Below are 18687 nucleotides of genomic sequence, written 5' to 3' on the forward strand. Positions count from 1 at the left end.
GAGGCTAAATTACACCTGCATAAACTCATTATGACATCTGATAAACATACACAAGCATTATTAATAAAAATGTATTCTCGTAGCTGTTGTCATTCGTAATGACATCAGTTTTGGCATAAAATATAAGTCAAATGACATGAACATTTTCAGACATTGTGTTGTTTGAAATGTGTGAAATGACATTAAACCAGCTGATTCTGTATTAACATATTACAGTGACATAATACTGATGGTTTAATATTCTTAATATCTTATAAATAATTGACTGATACTCAGAAATTAACTAAATGTCACTGCAGATCTAACCCTGAGCTATAATATAAGCTGTAAATTAGAATAAAACAATGACAATGTAATAGTAGAATATATGTATATATAAAAATATATTTCAAATGCAGCCTTACTGACACAAGTCTTTGTCAGTTGTTATGAAAGACTTTTGTAGGTGACATGCAGCTTTATGAACTTTATGCCCTGCAGTAATGTTTTAACCATGAGTCTTACAACAGAGGTGATACAGAGCACTGATGTTGTCATCGATGCTGTTGCTTTTATCCTGTGTATCTAAGATGGCCATCCCTCTCTTCCCTCTCTTGGTATTCTTCCTGTTATGTGCAGGCTTAGATTGGGCAGTTATTGCTCTGCTCCAAGTGTAATAAGCTATGGACAAGCTGCTATGTTCATAATGGCTCAAAACGTTATGTTGTGTTGATACATTTCTCAAAGGAAATGTGTTGGATTTATTGGTAGTGTGATTGGTGGTGACTTAGCAAGGGGTTGGAATTGGAAATGATTACAACTGAGAGGTAAATGAGTGAAAAAAGGATCTTCACCCCACCAGCAATTCCTCTGTAGTTAGTTGAAGGTTGTTGGTACAGTTGCACTAGACTTGAGTCATCCTGATTTGGCTGGAGGAAGCTTTTAATGTAACAGAACTAATCAACAAGATCAAAACACTAACTGATAGAAGAGTATGAGGCTTTACTCCAGTTTATATGGCTTCAGTTATAAAGAATAACACACATACACATACATGCATGTGTATGTTTCTTTCATCTAAAGCTTTTTTAGATATGATCAATAGACTTTTGAAATCTTATTCTATGGGGCACTTGCCTTTTTTCATTTTGGATCAGCATATAAAATGTTATCTTAGCCTGTGTATAATCACAGTTTTTTTCCCTCTAGCTGGCCTACTGTGTTGTGCAGTTTATGGAGAAGGATGCCACTGTTACAGAATATGTAAGTTATTACAATATCATACACTGAACAGTAAAACAATGTTATCAGTATTTAAGCTGTTTTGTGATGGATTGTTTTATATTTTTGTCTAGATAATCAGAGGGCTGCTGAAGTACTGGCCCAAAACATGCACCCAGAAAGAGGTCAGAAAAACACTACATACCACTGCTACAAACAGCTAAAGGAACATACTCAGCTAGATCAGAACGAATGGCTAGTACAATGTATAAAAAAGATGTGTCGTGAACTTTTTGACTTTATATAAACCTGTCAGAACTGTAGTTATTAATTAGTCAAGTACATTTTAAACAAGTGCTCTCAACAGGTAATATATTAAAATGTTCTGATGATGTATATTTAGTTTAAATGCCACCTAAACCTGCAAAAAGTTATTATTATTTTAAATTATTTTTGTTTCTAATTGAAAGATGCAGGATTGATTACTGAGCCAGGAGGATATGCACACTAAAACATGGACTGCTGAGAGCCACTCTTTAAGGATTTTTTTTTTTATTAACCACTAGATCAGAGGAGGAGTGGGACATTTAAATGTGTGTGTGTTGTTTTGTGTGGGGATGAGTGTTTTGTGCTTGTGTAGGTGGGTTTGAACTGAATTGTGTTTATCATCATAGAGAATGTAACTTTTCAGGAGGAAGATAAAACTCTGCTAACTTTTAATTAAAAGCAAAGTGAAAAATAATGTCAAAAACAACCAAATATGGGGCGACACGGTGGTGCAGCAGGTGGTGTCTCAATCACACAGCTCCAGGGACCTGGAGGTTGTGGGTTGAAGTTCTGCACCGGGTGACTGTCTGTGTGGAGTGTTCTCCTTGTGTTTGCGTGGGTTTCCTCCGGGTCCTCCGGTTTCCTCCCACAGTCCAAAAACACATTGGTAGGTGGATTGGCGACTCTAAAGTGTCCGTAGGTGTGAGTGTGTGAGTGAATGTGTGTGTGTGTGTGTGTGTGTGTGTGTGTGTGTGTGTTGCCCAGTGAAGGACTGATGCCCCCTCCAGGATGTTTTCCCATCTTTCGCCCAGTTGTTCCGGGTAGGCCCCGGACCCACCGCGACCCTGAACTGGATAGGTTGAATGAATGAATGAATAAATGAACAACCAAATATGGTTTCATTCCAAAAGTCATACATGGAATTAGTGCTCCCATGTGACTCACAAAGTGATAGGTTGTGACTCACAATGTTTTTGACTTGTTTAAAAATGAGATGAGATCTGACGGTTGCATACACATTTATTGTGAATGTGTGTGCCGTGGTGGACTGTGGTTTCAGGTGATGTTCCTGGGGGAGATTGAGGAGATTCTGGACGTCATTGAGCCATCTCAGTTCATCCGTGTGCAGGAGCCACTCTTCAAACAGATCGCCGCCTGTATCTCCAGCCCTCACTTCCAGGTACGGACCTTTTCATTCTCTTAGCTTTCTCCACATCTCCCTCTTCACCACCATCATCATCATCATCTCTCATCATCATCATCACTCATTATAAATAGTGAATCTATGCCAAATACAAAACAATAGTAATAGGTGCTATAGCACCTCCTTGTGAGTGAGGGAGTGAGTTGCAAGTCAAGTTCATGAAGTGCTTTGCATCAAAAAATAAAAAAAATATGACAAGATATATTTCAAGGCACCAAGCAGGCTGTCTACATGGTCATTCCTCTTGAGGTCAGTTGTATGTTCAGGTTTCAACTGTTTGACAGTGATCATCAAAGTGTGCTTTTCACGCTACAGCAATGTGTGTTAAGAGTTTGTGAAGTGTGTGTGTCAGTCTGTTGGTGAACTCTGTTTTTTTGTGTATGTATGTGTGTCAGGTTGCAGAGCGGGCTCTGTATTTCTGGAATAATGAGTACATTCTGAGCCTGATCGAGGAGAACTGCCAGGTCATCCTGCCTCTGGTTTTCGGCACACTCTACAGAGTCTCCAAAGAGCACTGGAACCAGTCAGTAACCCCACTAACCCCATTTCAAATCAACATTTAACAACACTTTACAAGCCCTAACTCATTTTAGTTCTCAGTTATGAAAGAGTCTCAAATTCTGTTCTTGCCAAGTTCCTCAATTGTACTGCAATTATGTCACTCAGTTAGCCAATGAATTAAACAGCCATCAGCCAAAACATGTTTGGTGGTTGCTTTCTTAGTTTTGCAATTTGGCCAGTGTTGTTAACAAGCAATGGAAGGTTACATTCAACCAAATTAGCAAACTACATCTACAGGTGTCACACACTTGAGCTGTTAATTAAGGTCTAATAGACTCATTTTTTATATATCACTGTCTATCAAAATGGAATGTATGCAAATGTATAGAAGAACATTACATTTATGAACATTTCTATTCTGTTCATTTTATACAGTTTGTATGAAGGCTATAAGCTTCCCTTTTTTTACTTGCATTTTTACTTTATCTTAAATTCACTCCATTAAAAAAAACAAACAATCAACCAAACAAAAAACATTACTCAAATCATCATAGTTGTGTTACTTATTAACAAATGTTAATAGAAGAGCAGGGGCCGGTGGTCTTTATCAGGCCACATGACAAACTCTCTTCAGCAAAGAAAAGCCACATACATGCATACACTACTGCTACACCTCTTAAAGACCGTGCACTTTTTTGGTTGTTGTAGGGACAAACAAAAGAAAAATCTCTATTGGCTTTAAAGAAATGATCACACAATGAATTTATATTGCATTAGGGCGTTATTAATGTGTTCCCCTATGCCACTCTAGAACCATACACCTCTGTCAGTTCTAGTAAATCAGAAACAACATACCATGTCTTGGCTGATTGATTACCTTTGGGGCAAGATGTGGAATTGTGTTAATTTGACAGTTCATCTAGTTTGTTATAGCTTTTTTTAAATGTAGTTTGAACAGTATAATTCCTTAATGCTTTACATCTGTTGTGTGTTTTTGTTTCTTGTTCAGAACAATTGTGTCTCTCATCTACAACGTCTTGAAGACATTCATGGAGATGAACAGTAAACTCTTTGATGACCTCACTGCCTCCTATAAGGTGGAGAAACAGAAGTGAGTTTGGTTCGTCAGCAAAGTTGCTGTGTGGATGTGTCTATGCAAATTTTTCATTAAGGTACATTGCTCACCAAATGTTTAAGGGCACTCTGTTCTCTCTGACTCTCCAGAGAGCTGAAGAGAGAGCGGGAGCGTGCTGAGTTATGGCGGAGTCTCGAGGAGCAGCAGGAGCGGAGGCTGCAGAGTTTGGGAGAAGCCAGCCGCAACCAGAAGAATCTTCAGGAGAGAGAGAAGATTAGCAAGAATGAGCCAGAGAACAGCGCTGCCAGTGCCACTTAGAACACACACACACACAGTGGGCAATATCCAGACACACGGGAAAAAATAACATTGTTTTACAAATAATTTTTATTCTGGAGCCAACCATTACTTCCTGCAACACACACACACACACACACAGACACACAGACAGACACACACACACACACACACACACACACACACACACACACACACACACACACACACACACACAGACACTTCTAGATACCAGTGGTGAACCATGATTATCAGAGCTAGGGCTTCAGTTTGGTCCATAAATGTCAAAAAACTATAGATAGAAATCCCAACTCTACAAATTCTACTAAATTGTTCTAGCACTGCTATTGGATACAGATAGTAGTATATCGCCTCAAATGAACATTTTTTGACTGTTCTTTATTAAACACTGACAAGTAAATCTTGCAAAAGGCATCTCATAACAAAAAAAACATAACCTATATTTGACCATGTGGCCGATTTACAGCAGTTTTGTTCCCTTAACAAAAATTATTCAAATGTTTTTGTCAGACTACAAATTGTATTTTTTTAGTGATATATCTAGGACTACAAGAAGGTCTGGAGCAGTGCTCACCAACCCTGTTCTTGGTGATCTACAGGAGTCTAGTTCCAATCACAGTCAGTTATAATTGCGCTAATCATTTACCTTTTTCAGAACTCTAGACTGGCTGAATCAGATAAGGTCAAGCCTGGAACTAAGCTCTACAGGAAAGTTTCTGATTCATTGATTCCACTATCACAATTATATTAGTGAAAAATCTGGTGTTAGGCCCTCAGTTCAGCTCCTAATGGCAGAGCTAGCTGTACCTACCTGGACAACATCTTGAAAATATACCCTGATTTCATACTTTTCTGTTGGGTGTTTAAAGTGTTTCTAACCAACTCTTAACAATGTTACCTACCAAACCTACTACTATAACTAGATTAATTTGTAGGTTAGGCCTTTTCTGAAAGTCCCTATACGTTGCCCACTGCTAGAAACAGATACATATACATATAAATATCATACAGACACTATTGCCACAACAATCAAATGGAATAAATATGGATTGTCCATATGTAGATATGCTACGCCGATAGAAGAAACACACACACACACACACAGAAAAATAAACGTCATACAGGAGTGAGGCACAGATAAATGAGTATTTCTCACTCTTCATGTTCTTTACTCATAGCCTCTTTTCATACATGTCTTGTTCATTCTGTCTTTCTTACATTTCCTTCTGTTCTTTCTTCCTCTGATTCATGCATACACACACACTCACACACACAAATACACAAACACACACACTTGCACCCACATACACCAAAGACACAAGCAGCACAAACAAGGGCACACAATCATAACTTGCACGGGGAGCTGACTGTGTTGCAGTCAGACAGACAGACAAACACACACACACACGCACACATACACACACACACACACACTCATAAGTTGTTGGTTAACTGGAACTGGTTTGGGCTACTCTCCTGCTGACCACTGGACTTTTCACACTCCTTCCCAAAAAGATGAAGAGGAATAATGAGGATTCTGAAGAGTTATGAAGATGATATCTCTGTAAAAGTAATGATTATAATGTTCCTACTTCTACAGCTTATTCTATAAGTACTACTTCTATTGCTAACTGATGTTTTTATATATATACATATCTATATATATCTATATATATATAAATATAATATCTATGTCTGATTCTAGTGTTGGTGGGGGTATTCTAGTGTAGCACCTCTAAAACATGACAAAAGTATGCTGCTAGACTAAACTTGTTCTGATGTGATGACGATACATTACTCTAGTCCGTTCTTCTTCTGGGGTTTTTAAACACACCATCTCAAATGTGTTACTTTAGCAATATTTTCATCAATTTCAAACAATGTGTGTATCGGCAGGTTCAATTCCTTTTGTCTCTCTCTTTTTTTCTATATTTGAGCTAATTTCACTCTGCCACACTTACTGTCTACTTCAGTGCACACAAAGATGTTCATTTGTATTTTTTACATTTTGTTTGTTTGACTTTTATTTTTGTATTTTTGTTTTGCTGTTGATATTTATTAATATTTATTTGGAATAGTGATCTTATTGAACAAGACTGCAAGTGAATGAGGGCCTAAGCATACTTAGTCTGGTAAAGACAGTATGGCATGTATGTGTGTGTGTGTGTGTGTGTGTGTCTGTGTGTGTGTGTGTGTGTGAGAGAGAGAGAGAGAGTGTGTGTGTGAGTATGTGTGTGTGTGTATGTGTATTTGTGTGTGTGTGTGTGTGTGTGTGTGGCCTGCTGTAAATGGTGACCGAGAAAGGGTCAACACTAGCCCCCAGGCCTAATAAATGAACAGGGTTTGAATCAGTACATACCATTCAGATTGATTGTAATTTTAACTGTATAACTTTGGATGTTGGTTGTTGGTTTTATACCGACATTGCCTCTGTCTGCTGAAAACAAATGAAAAAAAAAATCCAAGAATAGAACAGTAAAAAAAAAAATCACCATCACTCATTTTGTTCTTAATTTTGAAAAGGGCACTAGTCCATCTTTTCCCATGGTTGGGAAGAGTTCACATAAAGAAAGAAGGCTGAGGTGTGAACCAGTAAGTTAAGGGTAGAGTAGAGTAGAGAAGGCAATAAAAGGACTGGAAACGTAGCATCACTTCAACTAGATTGCACTGTCCTCTTGATTGATGTTTTGTGTTTAAACATAGCAATGTATTTTTGGGGGACCAACGGCTTTGGGATATGAATGTATAAAAATGGGATATAAACATGAAAATATGTGTTGAATAAGTTCACATTGAGAAACTTGTTTATATGTCGTTATTCACACACAACAGCAAGCCACACACACCACACACATACACACACACTCACACACACACACACAAACACACACACACACACACACACACACACACACACAGACAAATCATAGGTTAAAGGTTAAAATCAGAAGTGGGTAGGCTCTAGAAGTCTTGTGTGAGTGAATGTGTGAGTGTGTGTGTTTCCCTGTGAAGGACTGGTGACCCCTCCAGGGTGTGTTCCTGCCTTGCGCCCAATGATTCCAGGTAGGCTCTGGTACCACCGCGACCCTGAACTGGATAAGCACTTACAGATAATGAATGAATGAATGAATATATGTACCAGTCAAAAGTTTGGACACATCTTCTCATTAGTCATTGGGTGAATAGGGCTGTTCACTGTATAGAACTGTGTACCAGCCCCTACCTCTGTACAACCCAGGTTATGGCCTCAAACACATTAAAAAGGCGAGCAGTTCTACAAATTAACTCTCGACGAGGCCACAGCTGTTCATTAAAAACCAATCCAGGTGATGACCTCATGAAGCTGATTGAGAGAACGTCAAGAGTGTGCAAAGCAAAAAGTGGCTAATTTGAAGTCTCTAAAGTATAAAACATTCTGTTTTATTTAAAACGTTTTTGTTTAATAAATAATTCAATATGTGTTCCTTCATAGTTTTAATGTCTTCCATATTCACTTACAATGTAGAAAAAACATTGACTGAGATGTCCAAACTTTTGCCTGGAACTGTACATTCATAATATATATATATATATATATATATATATATATATATATATATATATATATATATATATATATATATATATATATTATATATAATCTGTATATAACCCCTGTAAATATAATTAGAGGTTTCTTTGTTTTTAATTATTAATTTAGCACCTATATAATTTTATCTACTCAAGTAGTTTTGGGAAGGTATCTTTACCTGAGCATTTTTTTACAAAGTAAAAATACTTTTGTCAGACTTTTGAAAGGTTACTCTACCTTCCAGTTTTTAAATGATACACTTTATCTTAGACTTTAAGATAAGCCAGCAGACCGAATGGGTAGCCATGGGGATAGAATTAGTATCCCCAGTCTGATTATCTCTCCATCTGCAATAAGAAGAACCTACTCTTCATCTGTGCATTCACAAAGGCCTGTGTTGGTAAGTCTGAATGCTGGAGATTGAAAACACTGCAGCAAACAGAACAGTGCTAGTACTGAGTTCTTAGATTTGAATTTAATACATACACATTCATGTTGGTGAAGTGTCCAGAATCTGTGAAGCTGCTTTGTGACAACATCAGTTGTGAAAAGCGCTATATAAATAAATTTGATTTGAAATAAATTTGATCAAAATTTCAATCCATTACTCAGGGAACATCAGTCAGTGTCGATGTTGAGGTGAAGGTTCTTTTCAGAAATTTCTGTCTTACCTGGAGGACTCTTCACCTACAGACACTTGCATTTTCACACTAGTGGGCCGTTTATTCTAGTGTGTCTTCAGATCCTGTACAACTATAACAATTGCTGGCTTAAAAATAACCTAATTTGGATCAATTTGCCAACTCAGTGCAACATGGGATGAGTCCAGCACCAGTGAGTTGACTCTCTGAGGTCAGAAAAGCCCCCTGGTGATTTACTGAAAAAGAGTGTGATTGAAATGAAATCCGCCATTGTGGTCAGCTCTGGTCTCATAATTGTACCCACCTTCAAATAAACTGACTTAGTCATTTTTCTTGTCTCCTCTATATCTATCAACTGATGTGTACTGGTGTGGATTGGTTGCACTTTTGAGGAGGATGCTGCACACTGAGTGACTGAGGTAACAGATGACTGCAATGTTCTAAAGAATGCTGTAGAAATTGAACTGTTCTCAAGGTTCTGTATATTTCATTATTTTCAATCATTATAAAAGGCTTGCTGTGATTATATCCTATTTCATAGTTCTTTTACACCTATTTCCCCAGTTATACTACACCCATCTCCTTTCACATCTGTTTTTTTCTCATATTTTCACAGTTAAACTCCCATGCTAATCAAATGTATGTCCACACTTACACTAGCTATGTTAGTAACAATGAAACACACCCATACTAGCTGAATTCCAATAAGCTAAATTTATTTGGTGTCAATTATTTAATGTTATGGGCACACAACAGATGTGTCAGTGGTTGAATGGAATGACCCTTTTCTTTAATGCCATTTTAATCTGCTTCAGTTCCATGAGCTAACATGTGTCTGCCACTGAAAACTCACATTATTCCAAAAACATGCCCCACATCTTTTTGGACATTTAACACTACAACAATATTTACAGTGTGACGCCATTTCAGGCGCTATTCCTGGTTCATGGGAATTGTGATTTAATTGTTAATGGCGTCAGTAAAGCCTAAGAAGACTAATAACAAAGCAGAAAAAATCTATAGGACTCACTTTATAAAGACCGAGCATGAGTTACACTGACACTATTCAGTATTATCTGTAGGGTTCTGTATCTGTAGGTTGCAGATATTAGATTTCAGTTTAGTTTTATTACTGTGAAGATTAACAGTCAGAACATTTTCTTCTTGAACAGAGTTACAGGTAAGACCGCACACACACACACACACACACACACCATGACATTTATTCTGTTTATGACAATGCTACCTTAATATTCACTTTAAGCAAAAATCTTTAAACAGGACCAACTTTGACATATATATGTTTATGTGTCCAATGTAAGACGTGTTTGATACATAAAGAGGAACCTGTTGTTTTAACAGGTGGTAAATAATTGTGCACACACAGATTACCACCAATAGATTATTATCTGGAGCAGTTGTACATGAACGGATAAAGTCATCAAGTATGGGCTACAGAGAAATAAACCCCTAAATCCCTGGCTTTTGAGCAGAAAATGCTATGGAAGGAGCACCACTTGACACCTTTGGGATGAGTGGTGTTGGCATGAGCTGTCACACAGCTTCAGGGACCTGGAGATTGTGGGTTCAAGTCCTGCTCTGGGTCTGTGAGGAGTTTGGTATGTTCTCTCCGTGTCCACATGGGTTTCCTCCAGGCACTCCAGAAATGTTGGTAGGTGGATTGGCTACTCAAAAGTGTGAGTGTTTGTCACCCTGCAAAGGATTGGCACCCCCTCCAGGGTGTGATCCTGCCTTGCGCTCATTAATTCGGGGTAGGCCCTGTACCCACCTTGACCGACAGACAATGAATGAATGAGTGGGGGTAGTAATTAGATCCAGACCTAATCATCCAACATCTTTACCGGGCCTTAGTAATGTTATGGTGGATGAATGCAAGAAACATCTCACAGCAGTTTTCAAGCATTAAGTTTAAAGCCTTCTCAGATGTTTAGAGTAGAGATATACTACAAGGAGAATTGATATCCTTATTGATAAACTTAATCCAAGAAGAAATCTTTGACAGCGAGCAAGGGTCAAAACAGGTAAGCATTTTAGAAGCCAAATTTAATTAATTAATCAATGCATTCATTCATTCCTGTAACTGCTTACATGGAATTACCTGGAATCCCTGGGCTTAACCCAAGAACACACCCAGGATGGGGTGCCAGTACATCATAGAGCACCACTCACTCTGATGATCACTAACACATTCACACCTTTGGACACTTTTGTATCATCACTCCACGTCACAACATGTGTTTTTAAACTATTGAATGAAACCAAAGCACCTGGAGGAAATCCATGTATTGGGAACAATTTGCAATGCAGACTTTTTATAATCCTTTGGATTGTCATCTTTCAGTTAGTCAAGTCCAATAGCGCTTTAAAACTGTAGAGTAATTTGCATTGTTAGACTACTGCAGGTATTCATTTGAGAAATGCAGTTTACAAAGTGATTCTATATATTTTCCACAACATTGAGTAATTCCTTCTTCTGTTTGATCTGAACAAGAACAAGTCATTCATTCATTTATCAGCATTTAAATAAAAACTGTTTTGTGTCATATCTGTGATTGTTAATGTGCTATGAAGTGAGAAATCTGCTTTGAGCATCCTCTATGTGTAGTGATTACATATTTTTTGCCAGGGGTAGTATTTCATTAACTGTTAGCATCATTAATCTTATTTATAGAACCTCTTTGACTCCATTCATCAGAGCTGTCAGAACATTTACTTTTCAAGTGTTAATTCCAATGTCTTGAACTGTAGCACTGAATGGCTGCATCCATCATTACATGTGTCATGTAAGTCCTTTATGACAATTGGCCTAAACCTTTTATAAATGCTTATTTTAACAGTTGTCTTGGGTGTTAAAATTGTTTGAATATTTCGTAATGTTTTTGTCTGTTGTTATGAAAGAAGGCTTCGGATCGCCTTATGGATGCTGGCCTTTAGCAAAGCATAAAATGAAATGAACTTTTGGTGATAATATGTCTGCTCTGTCTCTAACAGCTGGCATCAGGATGGCGCCAGCTGTTCTCATTGGTAGTGTCACAATATCATTGACTTGAATGGGCATGTCTGTTCCAGGAATCCTCTTCCTCTGAATTGTATTTCTCACAAGTTTTCTATCTGTGGGCAGAGCTAGCAGTGTCCACACAGCAGTGAGCTCCTCCTGACTCTGTGCCTCATGCTGGGTCATGTTTTATTCACAATATATTTTGCAGCATGGGTCCTGCCAGTCAGTTCTTGACCTCTGTAACCCTTGTGCTGCTGGTTGCTGGGGTTGCTGTTGCTGTGACAACCCTGCACAGTTTCTGTGGCTGCGCTGTGAGGGATTTCTCCTTTGTGGTGCACAAGCCCGGCTGCAAGAGTCTGCGCATACACACTGAGGCGTGCTGGGGTCGCTGCCACACCTGGGAGGTGACCAATACAATGTTTTACTTAAAATGCAAAACCTTTTGTATCTGAAATTGTCTTTTAAATAGAATAAATGTACATTCATAACTTTTATTGTAAATCTATATATTTCTGTGGATCTAATCATAATCATGTTTTGACAAACTTATTTTGTCCCATGTTCTATGCGGGAAGGCACTCCAGATCTCCAATGTGCACATGCATTGTAAAAGAGATTTTTTCTCACAGTATAACAGCTATTAATAAACTAGGTCATCACTTTATATTTTAATATATTATTAGTGTTGGAATTCTGTTTGGGGCGGCACGGTGGTGCAGCAGGTAGTGTCGCAGTCACACAGCTCCAGGGACCTGGAGGTTGTGGGTACGATTCCTGCTCCGGGTGACTGTCTGTGAGGAGTTGGTGTGTTCTCCCCGTGTCCATGAAGGTTTCCTCCGGGTGCTCCGGTTTCCTCCTACAGTCCAAAAACACACGTTGGTAGGTGGATTGGTGACTCAAAAGAGTGTGTGAGTGAATATGTGTGTGTCTGTGTTGCCCTGTGAAGGACTGGCGCCCCCTCCAGGGTGTATTCCCACCTTGTGCCCAATGATTCCAGGTAGGCTCTGGACCAATCGTGACCCTGAACTGGATAAACGGTTACAGATAATGAATGAATGAATTCTGTTTTCACTTCCATTCATATAATATTCAAAAAATAACTGGAGATCTTGCCTTCTTTTTAAATCTTTGATTTTATGTTACTTTTAAGTCAGTAAAATAGCTGCCAAATTTATCTTTAGTAGCAGAGGTTTTCAACAGATATAACTCTTACAAGTTATTGCAGTGTGATAAAATGATTCAATGTTAAAATGACCCTAAATATAAAATGAATACATAAATAAAATCATTCATTACATCTTTACCAAATGAACTTGTATCAATGTGATTTTTGTAAGAACTGTTCTTTTATGCTGCCATTCTGTGTTGTGCTTTAGAGGCCTGTTCCCAAGCATCCATTTATTCAGAGGCATCACCTCGTCTGCACCTACAGCCGCATGCGTCACATGACCGGCCGCTTACCAGGCTGCGCGCCTGGAGTCTCTCCTCTCTACTACTACCCTCAGGCCCTGCAGTGTGAATGTACTGCCTGCTCCTCACACCACACTGAGTGTGAGACCTTCTGAACATTCACACACTCTCACACACACACCCACACATTACATGCCCCTGCAGCTTGCTACTTGATGCTGAGAGAAGCATTTGTATTTGCATTTGTTTAAGCACAAGAATAAACTATTATTTGTGAAGTGCCATTTCATATCAACTGCGTCATTTCTAGACCACTTGCCTCTCAAACACTCAGCCATTGCATTGATTACGATGACAATGCCTCATTGATGTTGCATTGAGATTAATCACAACAGAAAGTAAAAACCAACACAGGTTTAACTTGGGCTTCTTTTCATTTAATCAATTTTTGGAACACATCACACTCTAACAGCAACATTCACTTAAAGGCAAAAAAAGAAAGGACATTAAACTCTCCAACATAAATTATTAGATTATATTTATATATATACATTCCTAAAGTATTAGTTTTTGCATCTACATGAAATATATTTTGGTGCAGTAGTTTGTAAGTGAGTAGTACTTTTTGTGCGTTTACACCATTTTTAAAGGTGGATTTCATATGTTTCAATATTTTTGCATAATTTAATAAAACATATTTGTAGAGGAAATCAAAGCCATTCAGAGTGGTTTGTTTTAAAATTTACCAGCTTACTAACTCTCTTAGGAACCAGAGGTCATGATGTCTAAAATGCAAATAGGGACATTATACATACTGTACAAAACAATCAGTGAAACTCCACGTGTCTTTGGAGTTTTTATGCAATAATTATAATTGTAAAGTAGTGATACATCTGAAAAATACAATTTATTTAGGAGTTGTTTTACAATTGCGCTGCATGTAGCTTTCCAGATAAGTCAGTGTCTTCACACCATTATAAGGCAGTGTTGGAGGAAACAGGAAACACTGTAACTATTAAATTGAACGGTCTAATGTAATGTAGCATTTAGAAGCATTAAGTTCACACACTCAGTAAAACAAATGTAAATGCAAAATGTAAACAAACCTGACTCACAGAAATCATTTTAAATGACTTTGCATCTTAAACATTGGCTTCTGAAAACATTCAGAAAAATACCCCTTTAAATCTGTCACATTGTTAAAAATGAAAAAAAGGACTTTAAATAGCTCTGAAATGAAGCATGTGCTAGAATCTGTTTAAAGGTGTGCTATTTCTTTCTCTCTGTCTCTGTCTCTCCCAGTCTTTCTGATATCTGATGTAAAGCAGACTTGGCTGCTGTTGCTATGGAGGCTTAGAAACGGGACTTGTGGCACATGTCACAGCGGCAGGCCTTTGCTGTCAGCATCTCAATGTTGTCATGGTGACTGCCTCCAGGGCATTCCACACGAACTTTGACCTGAGGGAAGACAGGACATCAACGATTTCAAAAATGCATATAGAGTAGACATTTATCAGTATCTGAGTTGACATTTTTCTGACTTCATGACTACATGTACACTACAGTAAAACATTAGAACCAGTGAAATTCATTGTAAAGCCAGAAAAATTTACAGCATGAGTCCTGTTCAACTTGACAGGATTAAATATATCAAATATAAAATATAAATGATTATTTATATCATAAATAATAAGAAAGTTAATCTAAACATATAAACTACACAGAAAGGATCAGTCGTCACCAAGTCTTTAGTAAGGCCGTATATTGTATGTGTTTAATACAATCAAATCAAATCAAATGTATTTTTATAACGTTTTTTACTACTGATGTTCACAAAGCAGCTTCACAGAATTCCAGTAAAGACAAAGTTTTGACATGAAATTTAAAAATGTAAAGAATGTAAAAATCCCCCAGGTGAGCAATGTCAGAGTGTGACAGTACCTTGGCCAATTTGCTGATGGTGCAGCAGCGGGAGGCCGAGGTAATATTGTGAGTGAAGTTAGAGGCCAGAAGGACAGAGTAGCGTGAGGGGAAAGCACTGGACTCACAGTAGCCCACACAGGCGTGAACCACATGAGCCCCTCGACAGGTCCCCCGCTGGTCACTCCGGATGGTCACATTAAACGCTGTTGGGTGAGAAAGAGAAAGAGAGAGAGAGAGAGAGAGAGATGAAAATGAATATAGCTATGATATCAATACCATCTGTCTGACTGAGGCAGTGTATTTGTGTAGGGGTGTGTGTGTGTGTATGTTTGGGTGTGCTTATGTGTACTCACGGTAAAGGTGGCATCCAGGACCCAGCCCCTCATAGCTCCAGCTAAACGGTGTCAGCAACACCAGCAGCACTACAGGCAGCAGCAGCACAAGAACTTTCATGGTCAGTTGGTTAGCCATGTGATCAGCAGCCTGCACATGAGAATATATTGGCATATTTGATAAAAATATAGAGTGCAAACACCTGCATTATCCTTAACCAAAAATGTTTGTTTTGGACTAAACTGTTGTATACTGGCTTAGTTGGTTACATGCTGGTTTATGAGGGCCGTAGTTCCTGACCAGCATTCAGGTACATTGGTTTTGGTGGTGATTCGATTAACTGCTTCATTGGATGATGTCTAGCTTACCAACATCCAAAAAAAGTATTATCTTTCAACAGAAATTAAAAAGTTTGTTTAAAAAGTAGTTGTTTTGTGGGGACTTTCCTGACCTATGCACTGAACTTCATGACTTTTTCAGTGATTTGTCACTGGATAGAGTGAACCCTCTTCCCATTTTCAATTCAAATGATCCTCACACACCTGCCCACCCCCCTCTAATGTGATGTGATTTCAGTGGGCAAACACAATCACAGCTCTTCATATTCTTAACTTTTGAAGTGAAAGCCCCTTTCTTATGTCAACACTTTTGAGTATACTGACAAAGCAGCCGTTATTCTCCTGTCAGCTGTTGCTTATTTCATATTCCCATATTCCTCTCACAGTATATTCAAAATTGGCTGTGCATGTCATAAATGCGTATGACAGGAAAAATGTACAGCACTGAATTAAGCAAAAATATAATCTTGAATGTATTGTACATGCTAACCCTGGCCATGAAACAGTTAAGTTGTAGCAATGAGAGTATTTAAGACGTCATTCATAAATAACAAGTGAATATAATGTTACTACATAGAAATGTTAAATGGATAAATTATTAATAATTCCACACTAAACCATTTTTAGACCAATGAATGTAGTACACTGCTCATAGTTGCCAGGCAACGTACTATTCCAGGATGGTTCCATGAGCAGTGCAATTGATTGGTCAAGTATGTGCTCATATGGATTTGTATATAAAGTAGTTTAAAATGGCTTAAAACATGGCTCAGCCAATCAGATTTCTGAACCAGAACCGGACTAATACCCAAATATGTCATTAATCCTGTGTGTTTCATGTCTTTTGTGAATAGTTAATTACTATTTACATAGTGTAAGTCATTCTTTCCCTGAGACAAACCTTTCCCTCCCAATAAAAGCCCTGACCTCGTCCTGCTCGTTCCAGCTCTTCCACTTTGAGAGCGGGGCTCTGATTATCATCTGGGGACTCAATTACTGGGGGCGTCAAGCTGCAGTGTCAATTAGTTGGGAGGAAAATTTGCCACTTTCCCTCTTCGAGTTGTATTAGGATTTCCATGCTCCTCCAGAGAGCTGTGCTGCTGAGAGTTTATTTTTTTTATTATTCCATCTTAGCACAAGTTTACAGTTAAGGATTAATTTTTAAACGTCTGCACACTATTTAACCAAAGCTTCCTAATGTATTTATTGTGAAATTTCTGACACTACTGAATTCTGACTTGAAACTACAAACATTTATTAACCTAACGTCATTCCTACAAAATATTGGAATACTTATGAATTACACATCAACTCCTGTTACAACAACCAACAAAGTAACTCCCCTCATTTGCAATAGTATTAAATCTGAACTTCAGTAGAGTAAAACCGGTCTCCAAAAAGACTGTTAAAATAAGAATCTATTGCATGTTGAACCAGGTTGATGACATTAAAACATTTGAGAGTCGGCTACAACCCCTAAAGATATTAATTCAAAACAGTGTTCAAAATATTTATTAATTACTAATAAAAGAAAACTGCTACCATGCATGCACAGGAATTCAGCATAAAGATTTCTGTAAAAAAAAGTACACAGAGGGGCACATAAATACCTGTAAGACAGAGAATTGAGATTACCTGCAGGTGTGGATCTTGCACTATCCTGGTATGTACAGTCAAATTCAAATAAGTATGTGTGTGTGTGTGTGTGTGTGTGCGTGTGCACTCTAAGAGCTTTGTCTCTCCCTAGTATAAGTAGTGCAGGTAAAAGTTATCCTCCAATATCCCACCTAGTTACGCCCACATACAATACTTTCCTCAAATTGTTGTAAGAGACCCCTCCCTAACACCAGTGTTTTCTACATCTTTTTTTCCCCTCAATTTTCTTTGCTGGTTTCTCCAGCCTCATTGATTCTCTGTTGTATGAACCCACTGCTTTGAAGTGCAGGGAGAGGACATTGACAGAGGAAATCTAAAAATTGCATTTCCAAAATGAATAAAATAATGGAAACACTATTACAACATTACAATGTTTCAGGTAACCAACCTCAGTATCCCACTAGAACCCACATGCACTGTTTTTGGGCTATCTACTATCTATGTGCCTTTGTGCGAACACAATTGAAATGTTTAGTGTGTGTACTGTATTAAACTTTAATACCCTTAAAGACCAGATTCTTTCTCTCCCTATTTTTTTTCTCTTTTCCTGCTTTCCTGTTCCAAATTTCATACCAGAGATGGCATCTTAAATCAGTGACTCAGACTGGACTTACTATCGAGTTGTACACTGGATTACTTGAGACTTCAGATTTGAGCACAGGGAACAAAATAAATAAATTAGAATTCTAAGCAAACAACTGAAAAACCTGCCTGCTTTGCCTAATACTGCATAATAATTACTGCACTGTGTTCTCTTGAAACTTGTAGTAGCTTGAGTGTTACTTCAAACTGAAAAAAAAACCTTTGATGAGCAGAATGAGGCACTACAAACTGTAAATTTGGTGTTCATAATGGAGAAACAAAACAACATGAAACAATTGGCTATGTCATTTTGGAAGTCGTCACTCCTGTAGCTAATGTTTTAGCAAGTTACAGCCCACCAGGACACTTTGGCGGGGCCAACAAGTATTGAAAACCGGTGAGCTGAGCTCATGATAGGCATGAGCTCTGGGTGGATTGGTAGGTGAGCTTTAGTAGTATATTTGTATATAAGATGTTGTTTTTTCAGGTGGGCTGCTCAGACCTTATGATTAGACTCATCCTGGTCCCATCACTGACCTGGAGGGCATCATTGTTTTGATGCCAACATTGAACTTGTGGGTAAAATGTGCTGATATTCAGATGCTGTATTCATAGACCCTGCATGTGTGCAACAGATTTCACATGGGTG

General features: G+C 38.2%; 3 protein-coding genes across 3 annotated transcripts in view; 2 read left to right on the plus strand and 1 right to left on the minus strand.

Annotated features, from left to right (window-relative positions):
- The window catches only part of ppp2r5b (protein phosphatase 2, regulatory subunit B', beta), a 36278-nt gene extending 28391 nt beyond the window's left edge, over positions 1 to 7887 (plus strand). The window contains exons 8-13 of the mRNA XM_066681440.1: positions 1189 to 1242; positions 1335 to 1385; positions 2528 to 2647; positions 3067 to 3194; positions 4182 to 4283; positions 4397 to 7887. Coding sequence (XP_066537537.1) covers positions 1189 to 1242; positions 1335 to 1385; positions 2528 to 2647; positions 3067 to 3194; positions 4182 to 4283; positions 4397 to 4565 — 624 coding nt within the window. The 3' untranslated portion in view covers positions 4566 to 7887. The remainder of the gene's footprint in view (positions 1 to 1188; positions 1243 to 1334; positions 1386 to 2527; positions 2648 to 3066; positions 3195 to 4181; positions 4284 to 4396) is intronic.
- Positions 7888 to 12005: 4118 nt separating this feature from the next.
- Positions 12006 to 13361, plus strand: LOC136706664 (glycoprotein hormone beta-5-like). The gene is made up of 2 exons (XM_066680259.1): positions 12006 to 12200; positions 13173 to 13361. The coding sequence occupies exons 1-2, from the start codon at positions 12006 to 12008 to the stop codon at positions 13359 to 13361; spliced, it is 384 nt and encodes a 127-aa protein (XP_066536356.1).
- An 853-nt stretch (positions 13362 to 14214) lies between these two features.
- Positions 14215 to 15590, minus strand: gpha2 (glycoprotein hormone subunit alpha 2). The gene is made up of 3 exons (XM_066680342.1): positions 15483 to 15590; positions 15148 to 15332; positions 14215 to 14664 (listed from the first exon to the last, which is right to left on the minus strand). Exons 1-3 carry the CDS (start codon positions 15580 to 15582, stop codon positions 14560 to 14562), a joined length of 390 nt encoding a protein of 129 aa, XP_066536439.1. The 5' UTR covers positions 15583 to 15590; the 3' UTR covers positions 14215 to 14559.
- Positions 15591 to 18687: the final 3097 nt, after the last annotated feature.

The sequence above is a fragment of the Hoplias malabaricus genome, chromosome 9, assembly GCF_029633855.1.
Source record: "Hoplias malabaricus isolate fHopMal1 chromosome 9, fHopMal1.hap1, whole genome shotgun sequence".
Classification (NCBI taxonomy): Eukaryota; Metazoa; Chordata; class Actinopteri; order Characiformes; family Erythrinidae; genus Hoplias; species Hoplias malabaricus.

Excerpts from the sequence above, each read along its gene's own strand:
- LOC136706664 (XM_066680259.1), top strand. The coding sequence starts at position 12,006 with ATGGGTCCTGCCAGTCAGTTCTTGACCTCTGTAACCCTTGTGCTGCTG. Across the intron at positions 12,201-13,172 it reads GTCGCTGCCACACCTGGGAG|AGGCCTGTTCCCAAGCATCC; the intron begins GTGACCAATACA and ends GTTGTGCTTTAG.
- gpha2 (XM_066680342.1), bottom strand. The coding sequence starts at position 15,582 with ATGAAAGTTCTTGTGCTGCTGCTGCCTGTAGTGCTGCTGGTGTTGCTG. Across the intron at positions 15,333-15,482 it reads TCCTGGATGCCACCTTTACC|CGTTTAATGTGACCATCCGG; the intron begins GTGAGTACACAT and ends CTCACCCAACAG. Across the intron at positions 14,665-15,147 it reads CCATCAGCAAATTGGCCAAG|GTCAAAGTTCGTGTGGAATG; the intron begins GTACTGTCACAC and ends GTCTTCCCTCAG.